This window comes from Morchella sextelata (genome assembly GCF_020137385.1).
Source record: "Morchella sextelata strain SCLS chromosome Unknown scls_16, whole genome shotgun sequence".
Taxonomy (NCBI): Eukaryota; Fungi; Ascomycota; class Pezizomycetes; order Pezizales; family Morchellaceae; genus Morchella; species Morchella sextelata.
Genome location: NW_025408631.1, coordinates 1,423,668 through 1,437,404, shown reverse-complemented (window position 1 = coordinate 1,437,404; position 13,737 = coordinate 1,423,668). Strand labels below are relative to the sequence as shown.

Here is a 13,737-nt window from a genome sequence, read left to right as displayed (position 1 = left end):
GCGATATTCACACCAACTTTATTCCTAATCATGTGATTAACCCCTCCACCCCCTCCACCCCCTCCACCCCCTCCACCCCCTCCACCCCCTCCACCCCGGCCGCCGCGGGGCCGCCGCCGCAACGAATTCAATCACATGACCACGATTGAATTCATGTAGTCTGCTGCAGGGAAGCAGAGATGTAAAGCCGGATCAAAGTGACGAAAGCATGAATCTTGAGAAAAGTCGATCCGGGATTTTGGTAGATGGGAACTGCGGTAAGACATATATGCAGGCATCTAGATCTGGGGACATATAGATGTATATATCATGGGTGCGGAATTCCTGTCGGCATTTAAAGTCTTATCTGATCTCCACATTATAGGTACATAGTACATGTACCTACATCCTACATATACGCGTATCTCTTGGCCAGGATTATCTTTCAGCCTCTTGTGCAAGCCCGGGAATTTCATGGGTTTTAGATCTTGGAATGCTGACTATATTAGAGACAGTTATAACTGATACTTTCTCTTTGCTCTGTAAATCTGGATTCAATATATCGTGTCGAAACCAACGAGGACGGTTATCAAATGTAGTAATCCTATCGATCTAAAGTAAGCCTCTCACTACATGTAGTGTATGAGGAAGGAGGTATTATAAAGATTTTCAGCTTAAGCTGGTCTCATTCCCAGAGTTTTGTCGCAGACTATGCAAATATCGACACAAGGAGTCTAGCTAGCCACGAGACTAGATTCACATTATATAATTATACGCATGATCGCAGGATGTAAATCATCCGAAGTAACACTGACACTAGATCTGCAGATCATTACGTACCCGTAAGACTATTCTGTCCACTGTTCCGAGCCGGAGGCATGTGGATGACAGCATCAACGAAATGCACCAACAAATGAGTTATAGATGCCCACGTGGAACCCTGAAGTCTAAAACATTAAGCTTTCTGTGGTGTTATAAAAGAATTGTTATAGGTATAGTATCTCCTCGGAACCTGTAATTGATGCCAGTTATATATAAGCTGTCTCTCCCATCACAGGTCTACCATCAACTTCATAAGCCGTTGTCAAAATAACACTGTATCCGTGTTGTTCTTCGGTCATCTCGCTTGTGTGCGTTTGGTATCATCATAACTCATCGCTGGCCGGGACAAGAAGACTATCTTCTTTTCTCTAAAAGAAATGCCTGATAAAGATATTGCAGAGATATCTGGAGATGCACAAGCAGCATCTCCGGCAGGTCCGTTGTTGACCAACGAAAGAGATGACGATGATAACGAACTACTTTCAGTAGGTGAACGACTTCCCTACAATGAATACACAACGATCGACTGGATGCACGAGCTGGTAAGTAGTCCTCAGATACGTTTATTGAATTCTCTAACAGCAACAATTATCCAGATCAAGGATTCCGTTCGTCATCGACATCTCTCCTCAAAGAGCAGAGTGTTCGAATCGCTGCAAGGGTGGCTAGCTGCAGCCCTCATTGGATTCTTTACAGCGGTAGTAGCTTATATTGTTGATATCACGCAAGCCTCTGTGTTCGACTGGAAAGATGGATACTGCTCCACGTCGCCGCTCTTAGATAAAGGGAGTTGTTGCAAGGTATTTGATGAGCTTGAGGGTGGGTGTAGTGATTGGAGGGAATGGACGGATGGTTGGGGCAAAGGACCATTGTATTTGGCTGTAGCAGCTTCGTATGGAGTCTTGAGTGCTGGATTAACAATGACGACAAGGCATGTGTTGCCAAGAGTTGATTGCGATAAAAGTGACACGAAGATCATGTATATGGCTAGGTATCTATATCCTCTCATTATGGGACTGCTAGATTAAACGGCTAACTTAATAGTGGCTCTGGAATTCCGGAGATAAAAACTATCCTCTCGGGTTTTGTGATCAAGGGGTTTTTGGGCTTTAGGGTTTTGTTCATCAAAGCTACCGGAGCGGTTTTTGCTGTTGGGTCAGGGATGTGTCTTGGGAAAGAAGGTATTTTTTTGAAGATCTTGGGATCTTGACTTATATATACTGACTGTTGGAGGCCCCTTTGTGCATATATCTGCGTGTGTTGGCAATATAGTTGCCCGGTTATTCCCAAAGTATAGAGATAATGCTCGTAAGCAGAGGGAGATAATAAGTGCATCATGTGCAGCCGGTCTGAGTGTAGCTTTTGGAGCACCTATTGGAGGTATGAATTCTTGACATAGTATTGGATCTCGAAATGTGGCTGTGCTGACCGTCATGCGCGTATATAGGTGTGTTGTTTAGTTTTGAGGTGGGTCTCAAGAGTCAAGCCGTTGTTACTATTGTTTAGTACACGTACCTAACATAAGGAATCCATTGTTATCAGGAAATCAGCACCTATTTTCCCCGAAAGGTTCTTTGGCGATCCTTCTTCTGTTCTCTCATAGCAGCTGCAACACTGAAGCAATTAAATCCTCTCGGAACAGGAAAATTAATTCTCTTCGAAACATCCTACAAAACCACTTATAGTCCTCTGGATTACCTTTTCTTCGTTTTTCTTGGTATATCCGGTGGAGCCTTTGGCGCTGCATTCTGCAAAGCAAACTTTTTATGGTCCAAGAAGTTTCGAAAAATTCCAGTCATAAGAAATCACCCGGTTCTTGAGGTTTTCGCCGTGGTTGCTTTAACCGGGATTCTTCAATATCCCAATCCTATAACCAGACAGGGAGGTGATAGTTTGATAAAAAGTATGCTTGTTGAGTGTACCAAGGACTCGAAAGATTGGCTTTGTTCGGTTGAAAAGAATGACCCGAGAGCTGCACGTATGTGGCTTATCTATGGGGTTTTCACAAAGTTATTCCTTACCACAATCACCTTCGGCTGCAAGGTCCCTTCCGGAATCATCATCCCAGCTTTAGACGCTGGTGCTTTGTTCGGGAGGCTCGTGGGGCTTTCGGTCATAGGTGCTTCTCCTGGCATCTTTGCGATGGTTGGAGCGGCGGCAGCGCTAGCTGGAGTAACACGAATGACGCTATCTCTATGCGTTATTATGTTTGAGTTGACGGGAGAGCTGGAGTTCGTTTTGCCGCATATGATAGCTATTCTCGTTGCCAAATGGACAGCAGATTCTCTAGAAAAGGAGGGGATATATGACCTTGCGCAGATGATCCTAGGGCACCCGTTTCTTGACGCCGAAGCTGCTATCTCAGCGGCTAGAAAGGAAGACGCCTTGGTGAGAAAGCTGATACCGCCAAAGCAAACGATGGAAGAGATAACTGTGCACCTGGGCAGTGACGGGTGCGTATCGAGAGACTTGTTGGAAGGAAAATTAGCCCTTCTTCGCAGGAGAGGTTTGATGGATGCTGGTTTGGTTCTAGTGGAAGATAGAATGCTAAGAGGCTATATCAGTGAGGGTGAGCTCGAGTTTGGTCTGGGGAAAGAGCTGGGCTGTAATAGCGTGCGCTTAATTTGCGATGGCGAGGACGTAACGCAAGAGGACACGCTGGACCTATCGATGTTTGTGGACCAAACTCCTATGGTTTTGAGCGAACTAGCACCTATGGAATACGCAGTTGAGCTGTTTGGGAAGTTGGGTCTGAGGTATGTCTGCGTGACCAGGGAAAGGACAGGTGAGTTGATAGGTGTTGTTATTAAGAAGAGATTGGTTGGGTACCTTGAATCCATAAGATCCAGTACGAATTAAGTGAGGAACTCTAGTACGTGGTGAAATATGCGTTTGGCGTAACTTAGAAAATAAATCTTTACTTTTATTCTACTATTACTGGGTGTTTCTACGTGCTGGGTTTGATGGAATTAATTTTGTGTAATAGATGCTTCATGTTTGATCACTCGGAGAGCGGGAAAGAGCAGTAGTGCATGTTATCAAGATAATTAAAATCTTCGCTAACTAAAGCTCACCCAATCTAGAACAGATATATAATGCGTGACTGCAGTACGAAAGAGTACTTTGATTATTTTCGAAGTTTCATCATCACCCCCAAATCGGCCCATTTTCTGATTATGTAAAAGTATTTGTCGGGGCAGGCACGGTTTCCCTTCGGTCGCACCTGAAACAAAATTTTTCACGCCACGCCACAGGAACCCGTTAGATTCATCGCAATCCTTACCTCAGATCGATAAAATTTCAGATGGCAGGCCGTTCACGTTCACCTCCTCTTGCGTTCATCGCTCCTCCTACCTTACCCTCCTTTTCGTCGGGTACCTTTGCTCTCCAGCAGGTCCCGCACAACAAGCTTAAGCGGGGTGATAGTGGCCATGATGGTGCGCCCCCGTTCGAAACACCATTTAGCTCATCCACAGACACAGTTTCCCAAGCATTAGCATCATTACATGAAAAGTATCACAACCTCCTGTCCCACGAACGCCAAGGAAAGGACCTTGAAAGGTCAATATGGGAATCGGAGAAGTTGCTTTTTACTCAAAGGATTGCGGAGCTCGAGGGCACCGTGAAAGAGTTGCAGGGCCAGCTGGATATCAAACCTCACTCAGAAGATCACCCAGCAGCAGCAGCAGCGCTTGTGACAGATGCAGCGCCAGCAGAATCACAATCAAATGAAGACATGATGATGGCCACCACGAAAGATCTGCCTGACGGGCTGGTTGACGTTGCGGCTCCCCGCATCGACGTTGAATCGAAGGGCGGGAAGATTGTCGAGCAGGTGATTGAGATGCCGTCCAACACATCCGTGGCCCACGAAGAATCGCCTCTTGACTATGAAGCGAATCGTGCGGACACACCTGGCCTCTCCGAATATCCATACCCGAAGACCCCGAAGTCGGTCAAGGGTGACGTGGAGCCCGATGAGTCGGAGATCGTGAATCTTCTTGACCAGGCCGGGAGAATCCTCGGGAAGGGTTCATACGGCATGCATTTTGACGACGATTACGATGATTCGGAAGAAGAGTTCAAACTCATTCTGAAACCGAACAGGAATTTTACAAGCAGCTGGGCCTTCTAAGTTTTTTTCTCTTTCTTTCTTTCAACAAGCAATGTGAGTGTGAACATTCTATTATCATGAGGTTCTTTCTTATCTTGATTTTTAAATCGAACAAAGGCTGAATCTTGAGGAGATATCAATCGGAGTACCAAACAAATATACCTACAAATTGCCAGGTGTCTTCTTTAGCGGATTGGATTTTTCATACCCGAGTAGTTCCTTTTTTCCAGTTTTTGTTTTTTCTTGATTTATTCCTTTCTTTTTTATCTGAGCAAGCAAGCGACTTCTTTCTTAACCAGGCATAACGCCCCGAAATTCATTAACAGATTGGACCGAAAAAAAAAAAAAGAAAAAAAAAAAGAATACGATATGGGAGGGGCTCAGGTTGTCTACTGCTGGGACGGAACATATGGCAACCTTGTTAAGTCATTTTGGAAAGCTCTTTTCATTGATTTGTCCCGTTACATCTCACTGTTTCATAACAACTCCACAAGTGGGGTAACTTTTTTTATCTGGGTCATATTCATAAGAAAATATCAATATTTTCTCAAAAACGAACATGCAATCATGATGATGATGATATACTCTAGCTACGCTGCCAATTCAACGTACACGCAAAGAAAAGAAGAAAAAATCAACACTGCGGAGTCAAGTCGTGATAATCACCTGAGCCGCACAGCACAGTACTCTGGAGTAGGGCGGCGGACGGGTTTCAAATACCCATTTCACCCGGATTGTTCCGGGCGTCTACGGGCCACTCGGGTCGGAGTAATCTACCTACATGTTCTTGCTTGAAAGGACCGACATACATACGTCTAATCCGCGGCCGACATTAACGATAGGTTAGAGTAGAATCTGATATCTTCAGAATATTTACTTTTTGGCATGTGATTAGAGAAAAATCTGAGGCGTAATATTTCTCCTAATCAGTCCCTGCAGCAGATCCGCTCACTATCATTCGCTGCGCGTGCTGTGTATGCTACAGGGGTATCAGCGCTGTCAATGATACGGCTTTGTAAATGAGTAATCGTTTACAGCGATGGGGAAAATTATTGTAGAAGTATGGTAAGAGTCCTATTGGCCAGGGCAGCCACCTAAACCCTGTTTTTAGACCCCTGTTTCTACAATAATTTTCCCCATCGCTGTAGGAGTAACCAATAGCTTGAATGGTGCTTTCTCCAATCATGTTGGAAGCTGATTTGACGTAAGTGGCCACCTTGGGGGCCGAAAAGCCCGAAGTAAATCCTTTGTTAGCGGACCTTGTCAGCAAGGAAGCAAGATCTTTAGTAGATACATGTATGTGGCACAGTGGCCTCGAGACCCAAGGTACTCGGGGCAGGTAACAAGAACCTAAACATAAAAACGCGCTAGCAGGGGTCAAAGTGGTTGCTACCAGAAAAACGATGTTCAGGTTCTTCATGCCTGCCCCGAGTACACTACATAAATTCTGGCCGATTAGTCATTACCCCAGGGCTAATCGTCTTCAACATCATTAATCCGCAAGTCGGATCTGATACAAGTCTTATTTCTAATAATAAGTTATCTAACTAGTGAAACCTATTAACATCTAACCTCTGAGTAAAACAGCGACTTCGGGGACAGATCTATCCCACGACAGAATTTTTGGAAAACGTTGAAAGATGATTTACGAAAATGTGACATGAGCCGGTAGTGATCATAGCCTCCCGGTTTTCTTCGGTCTGAACAGTCTGGGGGGTGAATTAAAAGAAAACCTTTACTGATGGTTATGAACCCCTAGAAAAATAGGTTGGCAGTGGTGAACAGAGACTAAATGTAAAATTTCAAAGTATGAAAGAGATCTATGCATCGCCGGGCTGCCTCAGAAGAATAACATGGCTTAATATGCGAAGAATCTTTCGGGTCCTAGCATTGATTGAGCCTAATCTTCTCGTTCTCCTCGTACTCGTCCCAGTACTTACGTTCGTCAGTATCCACATTCACCTGGTGGTCGATGAGCCAGTTAGTGGGCCCCTTCCTTCTATTTGCTCCGTCTTCATTGTCATTCTCCGCTCCAACCCTTCTCTCCTCCTCCTCAGATTGGTGAGGTGTTGGGGCCTTTAATGCAACTCGTAGAAACCTGTCTCTGATAACTCTGGTGATCCACCAATCGCCCATTACCGCAAAGCCGAAATACCATCCAGAGCTCGTAATTCTTTCGCTCCTTTCCATCCTCGACTTCTCAAAGTATCCGATCCCAATCATCTCCGGGGAGGCTTCGAGGTCAGGCTCCCTAGCTTGCCAGGCGGATCTGAGTAGCCCATTGCATAAAACGACAGCCTCTTCGATTCCGATACCGGCACCCTGCCCGCGGAAGGTACTCATCGCATGCGCGGCATCGCCAATAAGGAGGATATTCTTGGCTGGGTTAGAGATCTCGTAGAACATGGTATGATGAAGGCGGACTTTTTTAATTCTTTCACTGCGGGAGGTAATCTCTTGAAATTTAGTATTCTTTTCAGCATCTCCAACAGGGATCTCTCCGTTCTCATCAGGAATGGCACTGCAATAAGGTGCAGCATCATAGCTTTTCCTATTCTCCTCGGCCTGTTCAGCAGTGAAGTAGGTGCCTTTCGACACGGGCTCACTATTATAGCAAACCCAAAAAACACGACCATCTTGAAGAGAGCAAGTACTATAGCAGCCAGAGACGCCGCGGAGGTACCAGTGCATGGTTCCCAAAGCTCCCTCGCCTGTTTCACCGCCAGTAAGAAGGCGCTGAGGTAATGGAGATGTAATACCGTAAAGGGCTGTCCAGGGTAGTGGTGAGGCCTCCCATACCTCTGGCTTCTTTGCCCTGGTGAGTATATGGACTAAAGAAGACAAGGGACGTAGAATGTTATATGGCCACAACTCCCCAATTGGGCAGCGGCTTGGGGATTTGGTGGGCGGATACTCGGTGTAGAGGTACTTGCGCACGTTGGAGTTGACGCCATCCGCACCAATAATGTAGTCACCGACACAAGACTGGCCGTTGGAAAGGATGGCAACTAAGTCTCCATCGGGGCAGACACTAATATCATTAACACTGCTTTCGAACACGATAACACCACCAAGTTTCTCGAAGCGTTCCAGCAGCAGGTTTTGGAGAGGACCGCGCTCGACCCATTGGATTGTTTTGGGGTCAGGGAAAATGTTATTTGCGTGTGAGAATACCTTCTCGGAACCCTCGTCGTGGTGAATGATTATACGATTAATTCTAAAACGATACAGTTAGCCAAAGTAGGAGGAAACGATTCCAAGGGGATTAACATACGGCAATGAGATACCTTCCTTGATAAGATCGAGTCCCAGAGTGGCTAAAACTCTCCAGGAGTTTTTGGTTAAAGCCATAGCGAAGCCTGACTTGTTGTTATTGTCGAACTTTAACTACGAATCAATGTCAGAACCGTTCAGATCAGCAAGGATCATAGATGAGAAGATGAAAATCTCACTCGTTCAAGGATAACGACATCATAGAATTCCTTAGCATGACTAAGGATTAGTACACCCAGTGTAAGCCCCGCTATACCACCTCCTGCGATGATAACCTTTTTATTTCTAGCTTGACGGTTACTCATTTTGCTCGCCGGGCGATCTGCAATCAATGGATCCATGGAGTTAATGGACTACGGGGATGAGGGAGGAAGAAGGAGCAAGCAAGGGTGAGAGAGAGAGAGGAAGAAAAGAGAAGTGAAACAAAAAAAACGAGAGAAGCCATGATCTCGTTCTCGCCGCCTTGACGACTAAGCGTTACGCGGGCCTAATGCTATTTAGGACCTGTTTCCCAAATCAGTTGTTGCGATTTTGGTTGATCGCGATGGTATTTCTTTGAGCTTAAGGCTTAGCATTGTCTTTAAATAAGGGCTCACATGATAAATAAATCAATGGACTAGTGGCGAGTTTAATTGTAACGGTTCATGAGGCATCACCTTGGATGTCTAGACTGTTGGGGTGCACCTATTATACGTGATACGCTTTGGCTTAGATTTTAAAGAATATAAGATGCACAGATCCGTAGTCTCTTATATACCATGAGATATCAGAAATCGCTTCGCTTTTTGTCTCCAGTTAGGCCTCTTTCACCATGATCATGACGCACAGGACAAAGACCAGTCCCCAAAATCTATTGAGAGGAAACAATAAGGAGATATTGGACGAAGAAATTAGTTTTTAAAGGAATAATTCATAGAGAAACCACACAGAATTAGTGTTATCGTTTGCAAGAATAAATATATAGCGCCGTGTCACAAAAACTGAAATCTTGATCATTTCCGTTCCTTATTTGGTCTAGCGTGTCTCTGTTTTTCGTCAAAAGGGCCAAAGATGCCAACATTCTCGGGATAGATACCGCCGGAAAAATCGATCAGCGTGCATAACCAAAAATGAGAGGAAATATGTAGTTTAAGGAATACTGTATTGAACCTGCGTTAGTGGGAGAATGCACCGCTGCTCTAGTGACGTCGGTAAAAAAAGTACATAAGCTTAAAGAGCTATTTATTTCTTAACTAAGAACAACATCCTGCTACTACCGTTGCAAATGTGGTCTAATTCCGGTAACAACGTCGAACCCTCACTTCGAAGTTTAACCTGAGGACATTGTAGCTTCTGTTACTATTGGCTTATAGTAACGTCATCAACATATGCCCAGCCCTCATCTCCTACATTGTCCTTCAAAGTCATCAATACTTGTCTTATGCTTGTCACTACTGGTCGAGACTGGCAATCGCTAAAAATTTCTCAGCTTTCTATGGGGCCTATCCTCAGAAACGGGGGGTCCTATGCTAACGACGTTACGAAAACGATGAACCTCATTCCAATGGATTCGATGACATTCCGGGCTTTCACCGCCCTTTATATACAATGCAAACTGACTGCTTTTACCAGGAAAGCCCTCACACACCCATATCAAGACGCTTCTTAAACACAGCTGATCTGATGGAAACAGAAGGAAATTTCGCAATTCTTGTCACAACATGGCCTCACCAAATGGGGGACGGGTGGGAGAAACACCTCTAGGTAGTTCTCAAAAACGCAAAACACCAAAGATAACATGCCCGAACCAATGCTAGCTATAGTTATAGTTATGCTATATATGGAAACCACAAAAAAAAATATAACCCCGTGGTACTCAAAACAAATGGTGTAAAAAGGGAAGAGAAAAAAACAATGGATACGCCCGCCAAACCACAAAGACATAAGAAACCATAGGACTATAACACCGAACTAACGAGAAAAAAACGAGAAGAGACAGAAGCAAAGACCAATTAACATCATTCATCATTATACAACCAACAGCCGCGCAGCTTCTACATCTGATACCCATATGGCATCCTAGGACTCCCGTAATATCCATTATCTAGGTGTATCTCCTCCTCCTCCCTCACCAAAGGCGGTGTCGGGGCGGGCGGCGGTATACCTTCTGGGACGACCACTTCATCCTCCTCATCGGCCCATCCCTCCTTTACACCCGTATCCTTCCCCATCTGCTCCTTCATGCCCCTAAACCAATTCTCGGCGGAACCCTCTGGTGGTCCCTCTTCATCCTCTTCACCAATAGCAGAGGCTGCCCCACCCCCCGGTGGTGGCGTAGGTGCGGGTGGTGGTCGTGCGGTATGGAAAACCTGTGGTGCGGAGCGGCGGAGCGTGCTGATGAAGACCTTGTGCCCAGCAATTGTGGTGGTGTGTTCCCTCTTTGTCGGTGAAAGTGCTAGTGTGTTATCTGGTTCTGGGGCTGTTATGGTGGTGGTACGTGTACGGTAGTACGAGTGCTGCGAGGAAATAGCACTGATTTCACTGGCGCTTTCATCCGAGGCTTCAGTTTCGGACTCGTCACTCCGCTCATACTTGACCCTTTCAAGTGCTGTTTTTTGTTTCGCGTTTGCGTAGCACGCAGCAAGGGTTTTCAGATCAACTTGTTCCTCCTTTTGTGCTGCTGGCTGTGTTGGTTTGGGTTTCCCGGCAGCTACAGCAGCGTTACGGTAGTAGGCACCTAGGTTTGGGTCTGCACCTGGCATGCCGTCCCAAGGTCCTGCACGTGGTAGGCGCGGGGAGTCCATAATCGCCTGCAACGGTCGATGGGCAGGAGTAGGTGCAACTGCAGCATAGCGGTAATAATTCACCTTCTGCTGCGGAGTAAGGGGTCTAGCTGATTGAAAAGATTGTGTGGATGAAGCGGAGACGAGGGAAGAGGTTGATGAGGATGCGGTAGAATTAAGGTACTGTATATGCGGTTCTTTTGATGGGGGCTCTTTTACTGATGATGATGCAGATGCTGCCGAGGAGGAAGTTGACGTAGATACTAGCGATGATAATGAAGACTGCTGTGATATTGATAATGCGGGTGTTCCGCCGCCGCGCAGAGGAATTTCGTGGACAGAGGAAGAAGGTGAGGTGTTTTGATATTTCAGCATTGACGGTGGAAGACGGACGTTTGCCGGATCTATTATCAAAGGTATAGCCCGCACAGCAGGAGGATTAGGAATTGTCGATGTTATCTTAGATGTTACTTGGTATCTTGATATTGGCTGGTAGGCCAACGATTCTTTCGTGGGGTATACAAGGGTTGCCATTATGGGGTATGTTTCTACTGGAGGAGCAGCTTTCGATTGGGGTATCGAGGCTGGAAGGGGGGGGGCAGCTTTCGATTGGGGTATCGAGGCCGGAGGGGCCGGGGCTGGAGCTGGAGGTGGAATCACCCTCATAAGCTTCACAGGTTCGTTGGCGGCCTCTTTTACCTCCTCCACCTCAATTTTTGGAATTGGCACAGTAACTTGGGCAACTTTCTGCTCAACCTGTTCAATCTCCATTAATCTCTCCACCTTTCCCTTCGAAGTCGGCGTTGGGGGTCTTGAGCTCTCTAGTGAGATTCCTAGTCCAACTGTTCCAGCCCCGCTAGCCACCAGCGTAGTTGCCTTGCTAGTATTGCTGCTCTCACTGGACCTCTCCCTGGATGAGCTCTTGCTTGTCCTGCTTCTCCCGCTCTCACCGCTACTCCCGGGTCGAATCACTACTAGCCCAGAAATGGTTCCGCCACCCCGCAGCGGCGCTTGCATAGTGATGATCTGCTCTTTCTCAATCATATCTGCGGGCTTCTTTCTTGACTTTCTCTCCTTCTGGAAAGTTGCTGTTGCCGGCGTCCTTGGTGTCGAGGTTTGTGATTCCGACCTTCTCCTCCTTGTTGATGTTGATGCTGATGCTGAAGAGTGGTGGTGTCGCTTCGATGAACTTCTCTTCTCCGAGAAGGCCGGTGATGGAAGGGGGCTCTCCATTGCCTCTCGGGCCCGGGGCGGTGCTAGTCTTGATGTGTCCCTATCTCTATCCCTCCCGCCCCGCTCCCGCCCTCTCGTTGACGTTCTCCTGCTCGGGCCGCCATCAACACCACCATCCTTCCCTCTTCGGACTGGCGCTGAAGACCTTAGATGTTTTCCCGTCGAACCTGAGCTTGTAGCAGCTGCTACCCGAGTCGCAACTTCATCCTCGCCACGCCTACGACGTTTTGTGGGCCCGGTGGAGGTCGAAGACGTGGACGATGATGACGATGGGGGCGATTTCCCGGGTGCGCCACGGGATATGGGGGGTAAACACATTGCAGATCAGCATATGGTGGTTACTTGTTATATCTGGAGGTTCTTTCTGTCATGTCAGCTTGACTTGAAGAGAGGTAGAGAGACGTTAGGTAGTTGAAGGGCTGGCGGGCATTGTAGCGCGGATCGGATGCTGAGAGGAAAAAAACAGGAGATGAGGTTTTGGTTTTCGGGGGTACAGGGGCTAGGTATGTAGGGATTGGAGATGAGAACAACAGTTTTGATACTTGAAATAATGCTAATATAATACAAACAGGTAAAAAGACCAAGGTAATAAACGCAAACAGGACTAGACCGACCTTGGTTCAATTTATTCGGAAGGCAGGTGGTACTCTACTTTTGATAGCACTGGTAGTATTCGTTCGCACAGTTTTGAGGACCTGCTACCATAAAGTATGTCTATTTGCAACTATAGATAAACCTGAGTGAACCCCTTCCCCCGGCCTAAGAATAAATAAAAAGAGAGTGACCCGACTTGAACGACTCGACTTCCGAAAGATCAAAGTAACGTCCGTAACTGTAACTGTGTCTGTAACGCAACGGATACCCGCCTCTTCCCGGTGGGTATGCTGAGCGTGCACAGTCCGGGGAAAATGATGAAGGCCAACCAGAGACACAGAACAGAGACTCTCGCTCGGTTCACTGGTCAGTCGGACAGGACGCCTGGGATGGGGTGGGAAGTGTACCAGGAGATCGAGAGGGGGTAGGCCAGGCCTGGTTGCTGGGGCAATAGTCGATAGGCTAGAAGTGAGTTTCGGGAAGGAAGTGAGGTACGTCTGTCTATGAAAGGAGCAAAGGGAGAAGAGTTTACAGGTAGGTAGAGCAGTTACTCCACATCTACTAGTAGGTACATCTGCATTTTGACGATCTCCGCACAGCACTTTTGGTAGGTACCGGCACTCGCCTGCTACGGAAGTGAGGGCAGACCACCTACCTGCACACATCATGACACAATAGGTACTTGAATCAGTTTTTCTCTTTCTTTTTTCCCCCTCTCTTCCTTGCTTGTCATGTCTAGGTTGCTTACTTGCTTGCGAGTTGGGATGTTGCTGTATTCGTGAGCTGGCACCGTTGTCCAGGTGTGGTATGGTGCACGGTCCATGCATGTAGTTACTCCTTGAGCGTCTTGAAAAGTGAAATTCCGGGTCATCAGCTCTGTGCTGTAGACTCCATAGGTAACTACATGTACCTACTATTTAGAGTAGAATCTCTGCTCAATACATACATACCATACTCTAC

The 13,737-nt window shown here is 46.6% G+C and overlaps 4 protein-coding genes across 4 annotated transcripts; 2 read left to right on the top strand and 2 right to left on the bottom strand.

Annotated features, from left to right (window-relative positions):
• Positions 1-1,178: 1,178 nt before the first annotated feature.
• On the top strand, positions 1,179-3,660 carry H6S33_004098 (uncharacterized protein; the record flags this gene model as incomplete). Its single annotated transcript, XM_044835467.1, has 7 exons — positions 1,179-1,236; positions 1,288-1,343; positions 1,398-1,780; positions 1,846-1,982; positions 2,035-2,181; positions 2,249-2,268; positions 2,344-3,660. The coding sequence occupies 7 exons, from the start codon at positions 1,179-1,181 to the stop codon at positions 3,658-3,660; spliced, it is 2,118 nt and encodes a 705-aa protein (XP_044691632.1).
• A 445-nt stretch (positions 3,661-4,105) lies between these two features.
• On the top strand, positions 4,106-4,936 carry H6S33_004097 (uncharacterized protein; the record flags this gene model as incomplete). The annotated part of the gene is made up of 1 exon (XM_044835466.1): positions 4,106-4,936. One exon carries the CDS (start codon positions 4,106-4,108, stop codon positions 4,934-4,936), a length of 831 nt encoding a protein of 276 aa, XP_044691631.1.
• Positions 4,937-6,799: 1,863 nt separating this feature from the next.
• H6S33_004096 (uncharacterized protein) lies at positions 6,800-8,493 on the bottom strand (the record flags this gene model as incomplete). Its single annotated transcript, XM_044835465.1, has 3 exons — positions 6,800-8,132; positions 8,190-8,302; positions 8,368-8,493. 3 exons carry the CDS (start codon positions 8,491-8,493, stop codon positions 6,800-6,802), a joined length of 1,572 nt encoding a protein of 523 aa, XP_044691630.1.
• A 1,728-nt stretch (positions 8,494-10,221) lies between these two features.
• H6S33_004095 (uncharacterized protein) lies at positions 10,222-12,501 on the bottom strand (the record flags this gene model as incomplete). Its single annotated transcript, XM_044835464.1, has 1 exon — positions 10,222-12,501. The coding sequence occupies one exon, from the start codon at positions 12,499-12,501 to the stop codon at positions 10,222-10,224; it is 2,280 nt and encodes a 759-aa protein (XP_044691629.1).
• Between the last annotated feature and the right edge of the window lie 1,236 nt (positions 12,502-13,737).